Source organism: Haplochromis burtoni, unplaced genomic scaffold (genome assembly GCF_018398535.1).
Source record: "Haplochromis burtoni strain Fernald_Lab_line unplaced genomic scaffold, NCSU_Asbu1 Contig_232, whole genome shotgun sequence".
In the NCBI taxonomy this organism is placed as follows: domain Eukaryota; kingdom Metazoa; phylum Chordata; class Actinopteri; order Cichliformes; family Cichlidae; genus Haplochromis; species Haplochromis burtoni.
This window is the reverse complement of record NW_024582593.1, coordinates 403,514-420,533: the sequence shown is the minus strand read 5'-3', so window position 1 is coordinate 420,533 and position 17,020 is coordinate 403,514. Positions and strand designations below refer to the sequence as shown.

The following is a 17,020-nucleotide window of genomic DNA, read 5'->3' as shown; positions in this document are numbered from 1 at the left end:
GTGTGTGTGTGTGTGTGTGTGTGTGTGTGTGTGTGTGTGTGTGTGTGTGTGTGTGTGTGTGTGTGTGTGTGTGTGTGTGTGTGTGTGTGGCTGTGGTTTTGTTAAAAGTAGGAGGTGAGATCAGGTTGGGCACAGGCTACTGGGATGGCTTGCTGCTTTATTAGCTTCTGTGTCTGTGTGTGAACTTTCACAGCTACTTAATGGAGACAGAACCAAACTTTTCTTGTATGATGCAAATCATTGAGTTGACTAAGGTTAAAGTTAGTGTGTTTGAGTGAAGGAGGTTTGTGGTCTTGAGGTACAGTGAAAGCAAAGAAGTGTGTGCGTGTGTGTGTGTGTGCTTCACACCTTCATTCACTCCTGCTAATTCACCCTCCTGAGTTTCCTGACAGCCAAAAAAAAGCATGTGACAAACAACATACAAACAACACGTCACTTTAATTACCAGCATCCACGCAACCAGGCTGCAGGGCCGAGGTTAATGACCCGCAGCAAGTGTATGCTGAGCTGCTAATTACTGGCTGTGTGTGTGTGTGTGTGTCAGAGGCTTGCCTTTTCCCAACACTCTTCATTTTTCATAACTACAGACTTTACACAATTTGAGCCCAGATTCCAGCTCAACACGTTGTTCCACTGGAATCACTGACTGAGGAACATTTATGTAATTAAATTAGTCCTCAGAAATATTTTTACTCACTTCTTCCACAGTACAGGTGTGTCTTCACAAACTGCTGCTAATGTCCAAGATTCTCTTTCATGGTAGATTATCAGAAAGGTCACAGACTTCCTGCTTATTTAGATTTATTTGCAGAGGAGATGCCCAAGTTTGTAGTTCATGCAGGATTCCGTTTTTTGAACGAGGTCATGCCTGAACACTTTGCATGCATCGTGTTTAAATACTTCTGTTTGATGGTTAAGAGGAAGAAATGATTGTACGATTTACAAATGACAAAGGGGAGCAACACACATCCTGGGTTGTTGGGTCACGATTAGCTGAGGTATGGCCACACGAGTTCATCCCTCTTTGAAACAGAGCAGTCCAGAGAGGGTTAACAAGCCTGACAATAAAGACAAAACATTTTTTTACTGTCTACATACTTTTAGGTCGACTGAATATTAGAATTACACAGTGTTATGTTTGGCAATACATGTGTCTACTTTGCTGTGTGTCTACATTTACGTTGAGAGACGTCTTCCAGCTACTGACCAAAGCCTGCCACATTGTGCTCGGAGAAATTTTTAGATGAAACAAAGTCGACATCTAGAAGATGTTGTTTCCTGCAGCAGTTCCCACACAGAATACTGAAACCAGTCCTGACGGGAAGCTCGACATGTGGGTACGCTTCTCTGTCAGAGCTACAACCCAGAGCACTGTTCGTTTAGCCCATCTGATGGAGCCGAAAACAAAAGGCCTTTGTCTGGGAGCTAGTGTGGGAGACGGGAGGCTGGCTTTGCTGCAGTTCTGCCAGAGTGGATTTTTTAAAAAGATGCAACAATGAAGAAGTGTAGAAGAGTGCATTTTACTCACTCGAGGCAGATTTACAACATTTTAATTATGGAGAGGCAGCACGGAGGGGTGTGGGGTGAGGTGTGGGGTTGGGTGGGGGTGTGTGGATGCAGTTACTTATTAACTTTGTATGCGCTGGTGACGGCTTTTGTGAGGGCTCAGTTTGTTGAGTATAACGCCCAACTCATCACATACTGACACTTTTTAACATCTCCTTTTAATCACTGCCTTTTAGAATGACTGCAGAGTCGCTCCAACAGGCAGGCGAGGCCTTTATTTGCGAAAGGATGTAAAAATATTGGAGGCTCCCCATGACTTCCCTCAGCCTCCGAGTAGAAGGCAGTAGTAGGCATTCACCAGACTTTCAGAAAACCTGACCTCTGACCTTGACCTTGACATCTAGGTCACTGAAATTCAAAGTCGTGCAAGATATTTAGTAGCTGCACCAATGGTACAAATTTCAAAATCCTACATTGCCTCTTTCACCAGTTATCACCTTCACAAACTTGGAGTATTTGTTTGCCTCCACAAACACTTGGTTAGGTTTTAGAAAGAAAAGGTTCACCTACTGATAAAGTTAAGCTCATGTCGGAAGACAAATATCCAACAGGAGAACGCCTGTTTCCTAAACTGTGGTGACTATTGCAACACCAGGAGAGAACATTTGGGGACACTTTGTAAAACAAGGAACAAGAACATCCACAGCCTGCAAACCTACAGCAACTCCAAATCTTGTTTAGGGTAAAAGAGGAACAGCTCTGGCACAAACGTCCTGGTTTCCTGATATTCATCATCCCTCTGTCACTGTCTCTGTTAAATAAAGGCATAAAATGAAAGAAATGTATATTTTCTGAAGTTTTAAGTTTTCTGAAGAAAGACATCCAGCCGACCTCTACATCTGTCATGGTCTGGGTGAGCAGCTGGGAATTTCCATCAGTGCCAGAGCACCCTTGGCTCCGCCCGTGGGCAGGACTTCCTCAGCTTCACGCATCTGGAGCTAATTGGGGCAATCAGGCCAAAGGGGATTTAAGCTCTGCGCTGTCATCTCCTTCCTGCCAGTTCGTCAGTTACCTGATGTTGGTAACCGGCTCTCACATTCATGCTGCTATTCTCAAGTAGATTTACTCGCGCTGTTTCTTGTGCTTCAGGACCTTTTCTCCAGTGTCGACTGCTGCTCACCACTTGGATCTCAGCTTCTTTCCACCTCACTGGGAAATATCTCCAAACCTCACCTGCCTGCCCTCCTGCTCACTCACCACTTTGGATCCAACGAACCCCAGGTCAGCTATTTCACCTTTTTCAAACTCCGAGAAAATCCCTCACCTCTCCCTCAATACCATACCTCCACCTCCTGCAAGTAAGCTGGAAAAACTGTTATACTTACCCTCTTTGGTAATCCACTTTAACCCAGCTCTAACTCCACTCTCCTCTCTCCCCAGTGTGACCAATACTTACCTGCCTAGATCTAGTTGTCCTCACGTTCATGCCACGCTAATAGTTCCACGGCTACATTTCCACACCACAGTTTGCCACGTCCTTGTGTTTTCACATATATTATATATTCACCAATAAATTGTGTTAAAACGCTCTCTTGCCTCCGCCCTGTGTGTCTGCGCTTGGGTTCTATTCAAGTTGCTGGCCTCCGTCCAGCGTGACAACATCACAGCAGTGGCAGCTTTCAGCCTCTGCCAAAGTCTGCATTACATGAAGTGAATTATAAGATGGTGGCTCAACTAAAATTCATATATTTCCTCATACTTGGCTGTGGCTTTTCTGTCCACTATAATAAAAATATTAATAATAATACTTAAGTGTGTGTAGAAACACCTCAAGTCTATTCCAGTCAATGAAATTCTAATTTAATAGTTACAGAAAACCATTGTGTGCTCTGCTTCATTCTTTCATTCGCATTCCTCTCTACTCCTTCACTCTTATTCACTGTGAGTTCTAAGTGAAGTGAATCTTTCATTATCTTCCACAAGCAGGACTGTTAAACTGTCCTTAAAAAGTTAAAGAAGAGCTGCACACAGCCGAGGACTTCCTAATACTCTCTGAGATAATAGTATAATGAGAATTCAAGACAAACCACATCAAACTGTAATAACTGTTCATTAATGATGCTGTATTTACAACATTTCTGGTGTGCTCATAGTATCAGTGGTTAGTCAGCCTGATCATAATTTACATCATAGACTTTAGCTCTTGTTGCATGTTCAGCACCTTCTCTGACCTGATATCAGTCCACTCATGCTAGGTTGTCATCTGCAGTATGTGAACGAGGTCAATAACGATTCGGTGCTCAATCACTAGTATCCTATTCAGTCTATCACAGTAATACAGTAGCACAGAGACTCACATTTACTATTTAAAGGCTGACCAGTGGGTTTGAACATAACCCAAACACCACTGTGTGGGCTCTGAAATACTGTGCGTGATCACATGGTGTTAAAATCCAGAATCCGTAATGAGCATGCTGACACAGCAGATACCACCAGAGATAGCTGATGTTGGCTAACGTGGCTGATAAACTGCTGTCGTTGTGAAAGATAAAGATAAACTTCTGTTTGTTGCACCTTTACAATCAGGACCAATGATGAAATACAACAAGCAACAGAAGGAGCCTTTTCAGTCTTTCTTATCGGGCTTACTCAGAGCTGCTGGTGTGAGTCTGTAGTGAGTTTGGTACAGCATCTCTGCGTCGAAGAGAAGAGCTTATTTAAAAACCAATTTTGCAAATTTGTTAATGCACCAGTGGTGCCAACTAACCATGTCCTCAGTATTAAAACCTGCCCACTCTGATAACAGATATGAGAGACCTTTCCTTAACCCCCAAGATCTTAGAGAATGACAGAATGAGGAAAGGTCAGAGAGGATTTTTGAAATAGGAACTTTCTGGCATCATTTCTGTTATCAACAAGATATCAGTGCACACCTGGTATTTCATTGTGACCCAAGCTTGGCCAAACTTCATCTTAAATTCTCCGGTATCACAAATACACTAAAAATAAAAGCCCCCTCTGCCCCTTTCAGCCTTTCTCCTGAAAATAATCCTATAGATGATTTGGCTTCCATCAACCTGCCCTTCTCTCTTTTCACCTCTCTGTCCTTTCTAGCATTTCTCTCACATTCTTTCATTCGCATTCCTCTCTACTCCTTCCTTCTTCTTCAGGCATTCACTGTTATCGCTCCATTGCTTTCCTTCTTGATCCCCTCTCTTTGCTTTCCTTCTTTCCCACCTACAAATTGAACACAGTTCAGTCCAAACACCGTGCACACTTCTTCCAAATGAAGGCACAACAGCCTATCATGCTGGATGAAATGTAAGAATGCCTTTGTGGTCAGTATCAGTCTGCAGTATAGAGGAATCTGAATCATGCTTTGTGAAAATTAAACTCACTTTAAGAATCTGTAAGAAGTTCTTCAAATTACACACGGGACAAAACTTCAAAAAGGTTTGAAATTGAAGTCGCTTCCCTCAGCGAGCACTTCAGATGTAGCTTTTTAGAGACAAAACTTTGATAAATGCTCAACAGGTCACAGGTTTTTCCAGCATGGGTTCAGTTTTAGAACTTGAAGTGTTTTTTTGATTACAATCTAAGACTTTTTAAGATCCGACTACAAAAGAGAAACCCAATCAACCCTTGGGTGCGCTTGAAAGAAACTAGTCATTACAAGACCATCTCATAATGCAAAGCTGTACCAGACACCCGTACTTACAGGCAGATGTCATCGAACAGACAAAGAGACAGGGTTACTGGCAGGAAATGTTGAAGCGGTCTTTCTTCATAAGCGGTGATGATGTAGAGAATAAAAACAGAGAGCTTGTTTCCCTCTTTTTGAGAGTAGAACCATTGGCCTGTAATATTCAGATATTAATTTGTTACTCAGGTTCTTGGTGACTTCATTCAGAACATCAGACGATGGAGTTACAGCGCTGGTCCTGATGTTCAGACACATTTTACTACAGTAAAATGTGTACAGTCCTTAACTGCAGACTTAGTGAAGTGCAGCACTAATTATTATGTTTTATTATGTTTTGTTTGAGCCAACCTCCAACACTAATCCTCACTCACTGACCCACATCCAAACAGATTTACTTCCAAGAACTGATATATCACAACCGTGACGTTCCCCTTGATCAGGAGTTCCTGAAACTGCTGATAATTTTACACCTTAATCAGGTATTTTTCCAGGAATAAACAGACCTTATCAGAAGTGAATTTATTGCCTCATTCTACATTTTAAATTCTTGCACAGGAACTGAGATCCTTATAAGAATTCCTGTAATCTGAGGGAAGGTCCTGCGGTTGAAACACAACAACAAACATGGCAATTACAGAAAGAAACATTTGTTGGCCAATCATCGGTCAGAAACGGACTTGCCTCTCCTCCAAGAAATGATGATGATGATTTACAGCTCTAACTAATTTGACTCTGAGCATTTCCACACACATAAAATATAGTTCTTTAATGATCTCGTCCCCATAGAAAAATTGTTTACAGGAGACTCAGATATGGTGGTTTCACCAGCTGACAGCCAGCTGACAGACATAATCTCTCCGGTGTGTCTGGGATCGGACATGCTCAGAACACCTCGCCCAGGAGCTGCCTCTTCCAAAGAGGAAAATATTGACACTGCATACAGAGATATTTCAGACAATATTGAGTCAACACAGTATGTCTGTTTCAGTTTGACACGGTATATGAGCTCCATAGAAAACCCTTTGTTTCCACTTTGCTGTGAGAGAAGTCAATTATTCAGCTGGACTAGTTACACAATGACTGCACTTACATGATGCCTAATATTTTCCATAATTTGGACAACCTATCAGGGTCTTTCAAAAGATGCAAACAGGGTGGCTAGCTCAGACCCCGGATTTCAATCCATCGACAGCTGCTCTCTTCCAGCTTCAAACATGAACGGCACACACCTGAAGCACTGAAATGAGCACAGATAAGCTCGCCCGAAGCGCAATAATTACATAGTGAAAGAGGAATTTTACTTTTTTTTTTTCCCCCACTTTTTCTTTCTGCAGGTGAACACTGAATCACTCTCCCAGGTGTTCCTGCTCCTCCCTCACATCATCCTCTTGTCTTTCACTGGGAGATAATCAAGACTGGCATCCGAGAGTTGGGGGGGAAGGTAGAGCTGACTGAAGAAGGGATGATGTGTAAAACAGGAGAGAGGACAGAGTATCGCCTTGTTTGCGCTCAACAAGAAAATTGAAGGCCAAAAGTGACATCATCGTCCAGGTTTTGTAACTGGGCTCAAGTAAACCTTCATCTCTGCCCAGCTGCTTTTAAAGCAGAGACGAACACAAAGTAAGAGCTTATTCACACGACTGAAGAAAATACATACCGCTAAAGTTTACAGCACAGGACATTTGGAACATGTCTCTGGTTTGAAACAGTAAATAGCACCACACAGCAACAATTCAGTTCATTTCACTATTAGTTATTTAGCACCAAATCACAACAGTCACATCAAAGCCCTTCATATTATACGGGAAAGACCCTACAGTGACACAAAGAAAACCAAAACAATCATATGAAGCATGCTCAGTAGGAGATATATATGGATATGCTCCCGTGAAGGTGGGGAAACAGCCAGCTGCTGAACACCTCATCTCAACTCCCACCAAATACCATCAATCAGAGAGTCTCATGCCAACCAATCAGAGTGAAACTGAAAACTATCAACAGAATACATTTGGGTTTTCTAAGATGAACAAACGGATGTGAAACAGACATTTTCATGGCATAAAACTGGCTTTTCTTTTGCCGATGCTCGTGTTATATGGAACAAACTTGCTGGACTCTCTGCAAACTGAAAGGCTTCACAGCAACACAGTAACTCTTTAAAGAAAGTGTGGCATCGTCTGTGCTGTTGGATAAAAATACTTAGAAATATCTTTATTTTGCAGTACTCAGTCAATTTCATAATCAGCACCTTTTGAGTTTGAATGATGCATTTTCAGTAGTTTCATGTTAACGGTGCACATTCTGCTGGAACCTTTAAAGATCTGTAATGAAGATTATAAGGGGCGGATGTAATTTTGCTCAGTAATGTATCAGCCCACTATTATGCTCATTATTTCCTCTGATTATTATTGGAAAAGAGTGAGAAGAGTGTCCAATAAACAGCCTCAAACTGACGATTAAAAACAGATCAAAGAGGAAAAACAACAACTTGTCACGTCAAGTTAAGCTGGAAGCGAAACACCGTTCATTTGTTCATTTTCTGGTCAGATTTCTTATTTTATAGTATAACCAAGCATCATATTTTACACTGGTTAACTGGTTACTGTAACCGTGAAATAAATATGGCACAAAAGGTGTAAAGTAAATGTACTTAGTTACACGTGCAGAAGAGAAAACAGAAAAAAAGTGAAGGTAGAGATAAAAACTGAGGGATGAGGGGAGGACGCCAAGCTGACTGATAAAATCTGGACCGTCCCACAACCACACACCCACATCATGTTATGAAATATGTAGGAACGACCCTTCCCCGGCCTCTCGCTGCCTCCAGAGGAACGACTTAACCGAGGAGGACCAGAGGATCTTATTTAAACACGATTTCTGAGCAGTTAAAAGTCTTCTTTTAACACAAACGCTACTTCGTGTCTTTCATGTCTAATAGTCTTTTCTGTGATTATGTGTATTATGAAGAACACAGCAAGATGTGTGCACAACCTCAGCTGCTCCTTCTCACGTCTCATCGGCTGCGTTGCATCGATTCCTTAAAACCACACACCGAAATTTAATAATAATAATGTATACTTAATTGATCCCCCGTGGGGAAATTCCTCTCTGCATTTAATCCATTCACACTGTGAAGCAGTGGGCAGCCATTAGGCGCCCAGGCTTGAAATCATTTCCTTACTGTCTAAAAAATTCAGTACACCATAATTATGATTAATTAGCAGTGTTGGTGGAGGGTGACATTAACAATTTGCGGCTGCTGATCCCTGATAACGTTCCGAGCCCAGACAGGACAAAAACTAATCACAGCGAGTCAGCGGCAGGAAGGAAAAAGAAATTCTGGTCAGGGTGGAAAAGATTTTAAACGTTGTTCAGATGCCAGCAGGATGCTGGAACGCACGGAAACGTTAAGAAAAAGAAAACAGAAGAAACAAAAGGCATGTTTGTGGGAAATGAACTAATAATTAATCATATTTTGAAAAACTTTTTGGACTTCATGAGACTTGAAACTCTTTTTTTTAAGATGAAAGCTCCAATATCAGAGCACACTCCTCACTTCAAAGAACAAGTTTTTTACATATTTTGCTGACTAATCATTAAAACAGGACCAGATTTTTTTTTTAAAAACTGGATTTTATTTCGCGAGTATGAACGGTTGTCTGTCTCTGTGTGTTAGCCTTGCAGCAGCCTGGCGACCTGTCCAGGGTGTACGCCTCTCGCCCTACGGTATGGGCTCCAGCCCTCCACATCCCTGAATTGGATAAGCAAAATACAATAAATGGATGGATGGATGGATGGATAGTTTAGGAATCAATTTAGGTGATTCAGGCATGTCATGCTGGGAGCAGACGCGGGACTCGCTGGACAGATTCCATCTCTCTGCAAGACTGGAGATGACCGTACTCCCCCAGATAAGCTGGAGGAAGATTTCAGGATCAGGGAAGTCTGTGCTTATCTTAGATGGCTGCCCCCACAACTCAAATCCAGACAGGCAGTAGAAAATGGATGGTTTGAAACAAATCACCAGCAACTCAGGAAGTCTGAGCATTATGTTGTCAAACGTTGTGGTCATACTGTGAGATCTGGGAACTGGAATCACAGTCAGAGTTGTGTTTGTAAGGTCGAGTGTAGATGCTCCGCTGTCAGGTCAGTGACCGAGCTGAGCAGCTAGGAAGGCGTGCTGCTTTTAGTTTTGGCAAGTGACAGAAAGCACATTTCTACAGCTTCTGGTTCCATCTCGATAAAGCCCCATGTTCACGTCATCAGATAAAAACAACTCAGCACCGTCTGTCAGCCTGTGCATTTCACTCAGGCTTCGTTTTTATCAGTAAGAAATGGGGAGATAATTGGTAAGAGCAACGTCCTGATGGGAGTTGCTCCGTGAAGCTGATACGTTGCATCATTTTCAGTCAGTGCAATACTTTTGGCAGTGAGTGTGAAGGAGACCTGGTCTGAGTCTGCAGCATTAGCATACTGTGGTTCTGCAACAATAGTCGTACTGTGGTGCAGCACTCGGAAGACTTGCGCTCTGCTGAGTGTGTGGAAACTTCAGAGCTTCAGAACAAACAGCAGAATACATTTACTGGAACCTCACCAGACCCACAGCTACAGCGTTAGCTTGTGTTTGGAGGGCACAGCAACTTTAAACAGATTGGCATGTGACCCTTAACGGACTGACGTGTCAGAGAGGAGAAGGCCCCACGCTGCTGTCAGACCAAAGGTCTCTCTCTCTCTCTCCCCCTCGCTCGTTCTCTAATATTTACAGCTTCCTGTGTGATTGTTTCAGAGCTGCAGTTTATCAGCCGGTCAGCAGCAGCACACACATGTCGGTTATGTGTTTGTCACCAGAAGAACAGCGACCACCGCTAACCCCTGTGCACATGTGTGTGTGTGCTGTGGTTTAGGACTGCTGGGAACTTTACGAGTGTGTGTGAACCGCACGGTTTGGCTTGCAGCTGCTGATGAGGTATGGAAAATGCATTAAACGTACTCTCCCCCCCCCCCCCTTCACCTCTTTCCTCTTGCTCGCCCCTCGCTTTTCTCTCTCTCACTTGGAGTTTGAATTTTTCAGTTTAATGAGTGTTATTGGCAGAAACATGGAAAACATGGACAGCCAGCAGTTCCCTGCTCTCGGTCCTCCACTCCTGCATTTCTCCTTGAACACTGAAATCTAAGAAAAACACTCACATGGCCAAAAGTCTGTGGATGCCCCACTTTTCCCACGGCTGCCGTGCAAGAATTTGGCCGAACTTTGGTCCCATCCGATGCCACTGGCACCCAGAGCCAGCGCTGTCAGAGTAGTTTGAGCGTGCATGTTTGTCAAACCCTTGATAATAAGCTTGCAATGACTGTATGCAGTCTGTACTGGGTGCACGTTTCTGAGGAGACCCAGCGGTTGCAGCCATTTGTTCTTATTTTGACTCGTGAACATGAAATATCTCTTTAAATGAAAATTAATCCATGTAATTTAATGCTGTAGAAAAACAAAGAAAATCCTTTCTCTCGACTCAGTTTACACGCCGTTATAGAACTACGTCCAGGTACAGTGCTCTAATGCAAGCCACACTGATGAACATAAACAACTTTCATTTCTGCTGAGGTCACCTTCTGTGACCTCCATTGGAAATGTCAACATTTCCAATGGAAATAAAATAAAAATAATAAAAACAGCAGAGTCGGGCTGACAGAGCCCAAACCTGCACAGATGAGTCTGTGGGCACCACCCACTACACCTTCATTCAGACACAAGCTCTGAAAAAAGCCATACAGTGAGGAGAAAAAGAAAATACACTAACAAACCAAGTTTCAATCAAACTGATCTTCTGAACAAATGAAGTAACCAGAAAGATACAAACGAAGCAAACAACCAACAAATGTTTGATTAGTTCATTGGCCAAAAGCTGAACAATCAGAGGAAAACATAACTGGATTACAGGAAAGTGTTGACAAACAGAGGATTGAATCAGAGTACAAAACACCAAAAAAACCCTTTCCAGAGCTCTCCTCTGTTTTTAAACAGAACCATAAAACCATGGAAAAATAACCAAACTAATCACTAAACACACATCATTAAACACAGCGGCTTTAATCTATAAAACGAAACTTTTTAAACTCTGTTAGGCTTCAGAACAGGTTTCTGGCCCAGTGTTGTCTAATTTGGCTCCAAATCGAACGTGAAACTGATTCCAGGAACCAAACCTCCCTCACACCACTCACAAACATTGGGTAGGTTAAAGTAAAAAACAAAAAGACGTCTGTAGGTGTTAGAGTGATGCCTGCGACAGAAAGACATGCATGGATGTGAGAGGATGAATTTCTGACCTCATGGGAATGAATGAATGAAAGCATCAGAGCATGATCGCTGCTGACATGCTCTCCACGGAATAAAAAATAAACCAGATGGAAAAGATATCTGACTGCAGGCTTCAGGAACATGGCGGGTGGTTCTCGTTAATGGAAGCATGAAGAAGAGGAGGCATGCTCCAACACAGACATGGAAAATATGAAAAAACAAAGTGGGATGAAGCGGGAAGCAAACGATGGAAACTCGGGGAGAAGAAGAGACAAAATGAAAGATCACTGCTGTCAGATGAAAACGCTGCATCCCTGGGAATGCCGGTTTTCCCATAGTTTAAGCTTCGAAAGAATCTTTTACACGTGGCTCATTTCTTTATTCAGAGGAACGTAGAGCATGAGCACTCCCTCAAAAACGCAGCGTCTTTTCCCAACAGCAGCTGAACACAAAGAGAACATGAACAAAGCAAAGAAACACAAAATGGTCATGTCCACGAGCCTTTCACAATAAAAGGCATTTTCACAGGGAAAGGAAATGCAAGCAAGCCCCATGTTTAATTAAAATAATCACACAAACATCTGAAAATGACATTTAATGGATGATTTCATGTCATTAGAAGCACAGATTCATTGTAATTAAAGCAATTATCACAGAGCGAGCAGCTTTAATCAAGGAAAAACTTCACATTCATGTTCACTCCAAAGATTCAACGAGTGAACAAAATGAGACTGAGAGTGAAAGCAGACTTTACTCCGCTCTGAAACTCTGACATTTAATCATTGTGCAGTCGCTCTGACGGCTGCTGAGGGCCTTTTATCGTTTTGCTGTGTCAGAGGAAGAATTTTGTGCTGCGTTGCCCTCACAGCTGCGAGCGTTCAGGAAGTCCTCCACAAACACTGAATGATTCCGGTGTCAACTGGAGGAAGGGTGGTCAAAACACACACAAAGATCCATGTTTGTGTTCTACACCTGTGAGCACCTTAATGACATCAAACAGTCTTCACTGCCACACTTTCGTGTTTCAGCAGCGGTTTCGGTCTCAGGGAGGTTCTCTGTGGTTGCAGCGACGTGCTACTGATGAACATAATGAGATTGAAATAATCTGTAGGTGCAGCTTCATTTTGATTCCTTGAGCTTTAGTTTCTCCTTTTCTGTGTGTTTGCTGTTTTCTTGTTATGATTTACCAGTTTTATTTCATTATCTATGATTACTTTCAGCTGTGTTTAGTTCCCCGCCTGTTTCCTGTTCCTTTATTGCCTCCTGTATGCTTTAAAGCAGCGATGGGTTTTAGATGTGCGTTTGATCCAACACAGCTGATTTAAATGGCTAAATTACTCCTCAACATGTCTTGAATGCTGTGTCCGAATTTAGGGGAAGGATGCTCATAAGGACACTACCTACCTACGTCACAAGGTAGTGTCCTTAGATGGACAGGTAGTCAGGAAGTGAGCAGCTGTGGACAGCCCCCTTTTTTCTCCATAGAAACTTTATTGAACAAACAATGAGTATGCAACATAACAGATGGGCTGTGGACAGCCTTTTAGCCTTCAAGTCTGCCCTTACTTCCGTGTTTTTATGGTCACTAGTGCCACAACTCGAAAACTTTAAAATGGACCCAGAAATGTCGCTCCGTTTTTTTTGTACATTTGTAATTCTCGAGGAACTAGAAAAACCTTATCGTCGTCGCCGGCACGTTTTGTAGCTTAGGCTCAACAGAGACAAACATATGCAGGTAAAATAATTTCCTTTAATCTACACACATTTAGGAATTACTCAGCTAATTACATGGATAATTGAATCATTGCCGGTGTTGTGCCAAAAAGTGCCTGCCAAAACTGATTTCCAATGTTTCCGTGTGTAATATCTTTATGTATGTTGGTAAATAGACTTCGGTGAACAGGGTTCACAAAGCGGTTATATAATTTAAAAATTACCTGTTTTTCAAGTGTCTTTATAACTCTGTGTTATTGTACCGACATTATAACCAATCTGATCTTTTTTGTCCACTTAAAGTATGTTTACAGAGCTGTTGATATATTTGTTGCGCTGTCTGCTGTCCTCTTGACCAGATTACTCATAAAAAATAAATTTTCAATGTCAACAACATTTTTTTTTGAACTGGATAAATAAAGGATATTTAAAAGTCTGCCAACAACTGATTGCAGCTTCTACCTTGTTACAGGAATGTTGTTTGAGGCTCAAGGTGACTTGATATCATTCACGAGGGATACATTTGACATGTGTTTCACGTATTATAGACCAACATGTTATTCATAGCAGTTTAAATACGAGCAATCAGTTTTTGGCAGACTATCATTTTTTGGCACAACACCAGTCATTCAGTGACAATTACTGTTTTAATTAATTAATTTATTAATAACATAAAACCTCTACACTAATGCAACACATATAACAATGTAACAAATATATCCAAATAAATTAATTTCTTAATGCATAACTCATTTTGGAACTAATCTTTCTAGAAGTGAAAACAGTCTGTCCATCCTCTCCCTGCTCTCCTCTCCTCAGCCTCTGCATTTTTAGGAGGACGCTGCTAATAAAGTTACACAATTACACAGTACATTCACGTTTATTATTATATTTACAAGATACCACAGTTTTTGTCTTGGTTGGACCATTTTATGTGGTTGTATTTATCCGCGACACCTTAAAGGCTCCGTGTCTGACATAAACCAGTCTGTGGCGCAAAAAAGGTTGGGGACCGCTGCTGTGGGGTAATAGGACAGCATGAGGGTTAATAGGACCGTACTCATATGAATATGATGTGTAAATTGATTTATTCTTGTACCTCCACGCCATAGCGGCCCAATTCTTCACCCCAGTGAAGAGGTGATCGTTTTCTCCTCCTTTTAATAAATTAAGCCGTTTGGTCTTTGTTCCCCATAACATGTCACCAATTAAAAAAAAATCTAAATTAGCTGTATGTAAGCGGCAATACATGAAAAACTGCGGGACCCACCATACAAGCTGGTTTACGGTTATTTAAATAAAAATTTAAAAAAAATGTCTATGCAGATGCCCAAAGCTTAACAACACGACCACTATAACAATTTAACTTTTGTACAACCAGATTTTCATATACCTACATTTGAAAGTGTTTTCCGCTCCCGCTTCGACCCCCGTCGTTATCAGAAACAAATCTCCTCTATGACCAGCAATGAATCCTGGGATATGGTAGGACACGAAGGCTACATCAGGGCAGGGATAGCTCAGTAGGTAGAGTGGTGGCCCCATGATCGGAAGGTCGGGGGTTCGATTCCCCTGAACAGCTACCCTGAGGTACCCCTGAGCAAGGTACCGTCCCTACACACTGCTCCCCGGGCGCCCAATGGCTGCCCACTGCTTCACTGAGTGAATGGGTTAAATGCAGAGAGGGATTTTCCCCACGGGGACCAATAAGGTACACTTTCTTTCTTTTTCTACATCGGACCCATCCTTAAAATTTGTGGAAAAGTAAGACGCATTTGTCGCCACATTTTGAGTACTCTTCGAATTCGGACAGCCTTTGTCTCGTTGCTGTGACGTCATTGCCTCCAAATATGGCATTTTAAGCATCCTTCCCCTGAATTCGGACACAACCAAAGTAATGAGGCCTAAAATAAAAATCATTTATTTCAGGTGTGTTGACCCAGGGTAATATCTAAAACCTGCAGGACACTGGCCCTTGAGGCCTGGAGTTCCCCACCCCTGCTTTAAAGCCTCAGGTTGCTGGTGTGCCTGTTCATGCCTAGTGTATCCACAGCCCCTTTGGACTATTGGGTCACCTGAATAAAGGTTTGTTTACTGTTAATTCATTCTGTACCTGAAACCAACATCGTGACATGAAGCCCATCCTCCCTGCACTAGCTCTGTGTTTATCAAAATCCTGGATCTAATCCTTCCCCCTACCTTTTTCTTTCTTTTCCCAGGTTGACGCAAGCATGAAGTTTTATATATTGTATCTGTGTTCACGCTGTGAGGTTTTCTACTTTCAAATAGTAAAAAGAAAAATACAGCCTTCTGGGTCGTTTTGCCCCTCGCACCAAGGACTGCAGCTCAACTCTCAGATGGACCCGATGATTTTTACACTTCCTCGTATGTTAGCGAGGAAGTCGAGCTGACCGTAACTCAAAGAGGTGATGTTTGCATTCACATACACAAACAAATAAATTCAATTTTCATGATGGTTTCGTGTTTTGTCATCAGACGGCATCGCTCTGTAACTGAGAACACTGATGCCTGTTCCTGAGCCTCTCCTGCAGAGGTGACCTGCAGGCGTTTTCCTTGTGTTTTAAAGTGCGAGTGAACGTATTTGTCATGTTCTCCATGTGGGTGCTGCTGTGGCTGCAGTGGTGAACTCTTCAAAATATCCACGCTGCCCAATAACACAGCAAACATCACTAAAAACATGTCATCAGGAAGTAGCCCAGTAACTCCAACTACTGCCTGAACACACACTGCAGTTGGAGTGTCTTCAGTATTCAGATGATTACGGTTTTATTCCTGCTCGCGATTTAGGGGTTGAAGGTTTATTTATTAGAATATGTGTGATTTTTTTTTCCTGTCGGTGTGACAGCTGTGAGGGCAGCACGGCTTTCCTGCTTCAGTGAATAAATAAAAGTAAGATCTATTTGTCCTGGATTTTCCCATTCAGGCAGAGTTAAAACCATCGAGTCCTACCGTGTCTGTGCAGGGTCATCCACAGCAGAACCACCGGGACAACGTGACGAAGTCTCCACCTTCCTCCTCTTCCTCCTCCGCCTTCACCTCTAAAGGTCTCCCTGGAAAAGCAGACGAAGAAGGAAATTTTCAGCATAGTGCATTCCGACTTTTTCATATTCTGAACATGAATCCTGTTTTTCTTGGATGAAAACTCCACATTTTATGATTCATTTGCTCTCTGAACCATTTTCAACTTATTTGCTGTCATTTTTCAGTCCGAGCAACAGAAAAGCATCAGCGGGAACAAAGAGCCTTCCACTTCGCTCTAGAGTGGGTGGAGTGCAACTTGACCTGATGCAAATTTACTGTGTCTCAGTAATTCCTAATTCAACATAACTATGGATAATTTCATGACAAAAAAGGAGCTTCAAATGCTTCTCACCAGTCACATTCAAATGTGTCCTGCAGCCCTGAAACTGACGAGAGACCTGTGAATAAACGAGTGACTGCAGATCACATGTGTTTGCGTGTCAGACAATCACACCCCCGGGGAACCAATCAAACTGCTCCAATGCAGAGAGAAGCTAATGAGAGGACTTGTTGTATCAAAGAGTTTCACTTCAGCAAAGTGAAGCAGCTTTAAAGCAAATTCAAATCTTATCTCAGTTCATTCATTAAGTTTTCCGCAACAATGGCTCAGGACCTACTAAGGGTCACAGAGGGCACAGGAACAAGCCCGACCTATGGAGACCCCATCGACAACACACAGAACAAAAGCATCAGCTGACGTCCACGCCCCAACGGGTCGGAGGTGTTATAGAGGAGGGAGAGTTCATGTTTGCCTATGTGAGAAG

General features: G+C 42.4%; 1 protein-coding gene across 5 annotated transcripts in view; it reads right to left on the bottom strand.

Moving 5' to 3' along the window:
- The window catches only part of adgrg6 (adhesion G protein-coupled receptor G6), a 98,559-nt gene that overhangs the window by 72,281 nt on the left and 9,258 nt on the right, over positions 1–17,020 (bottom strand). For all 5 annotated transcript variants that reach the window (XM_042226874.1, XM_042226871.1, XM_042226872.1 and 2 more), the window contains exon 2: positions 16,185–16,285. In XM_042226874.1, the coding sequence (XP_042082808.1) occupies positions 16,185–16,285 (101 nt within the window). The remainder of the gene's footprint in view (positions 1–16,184; positions 16,286–17,020) is intronic.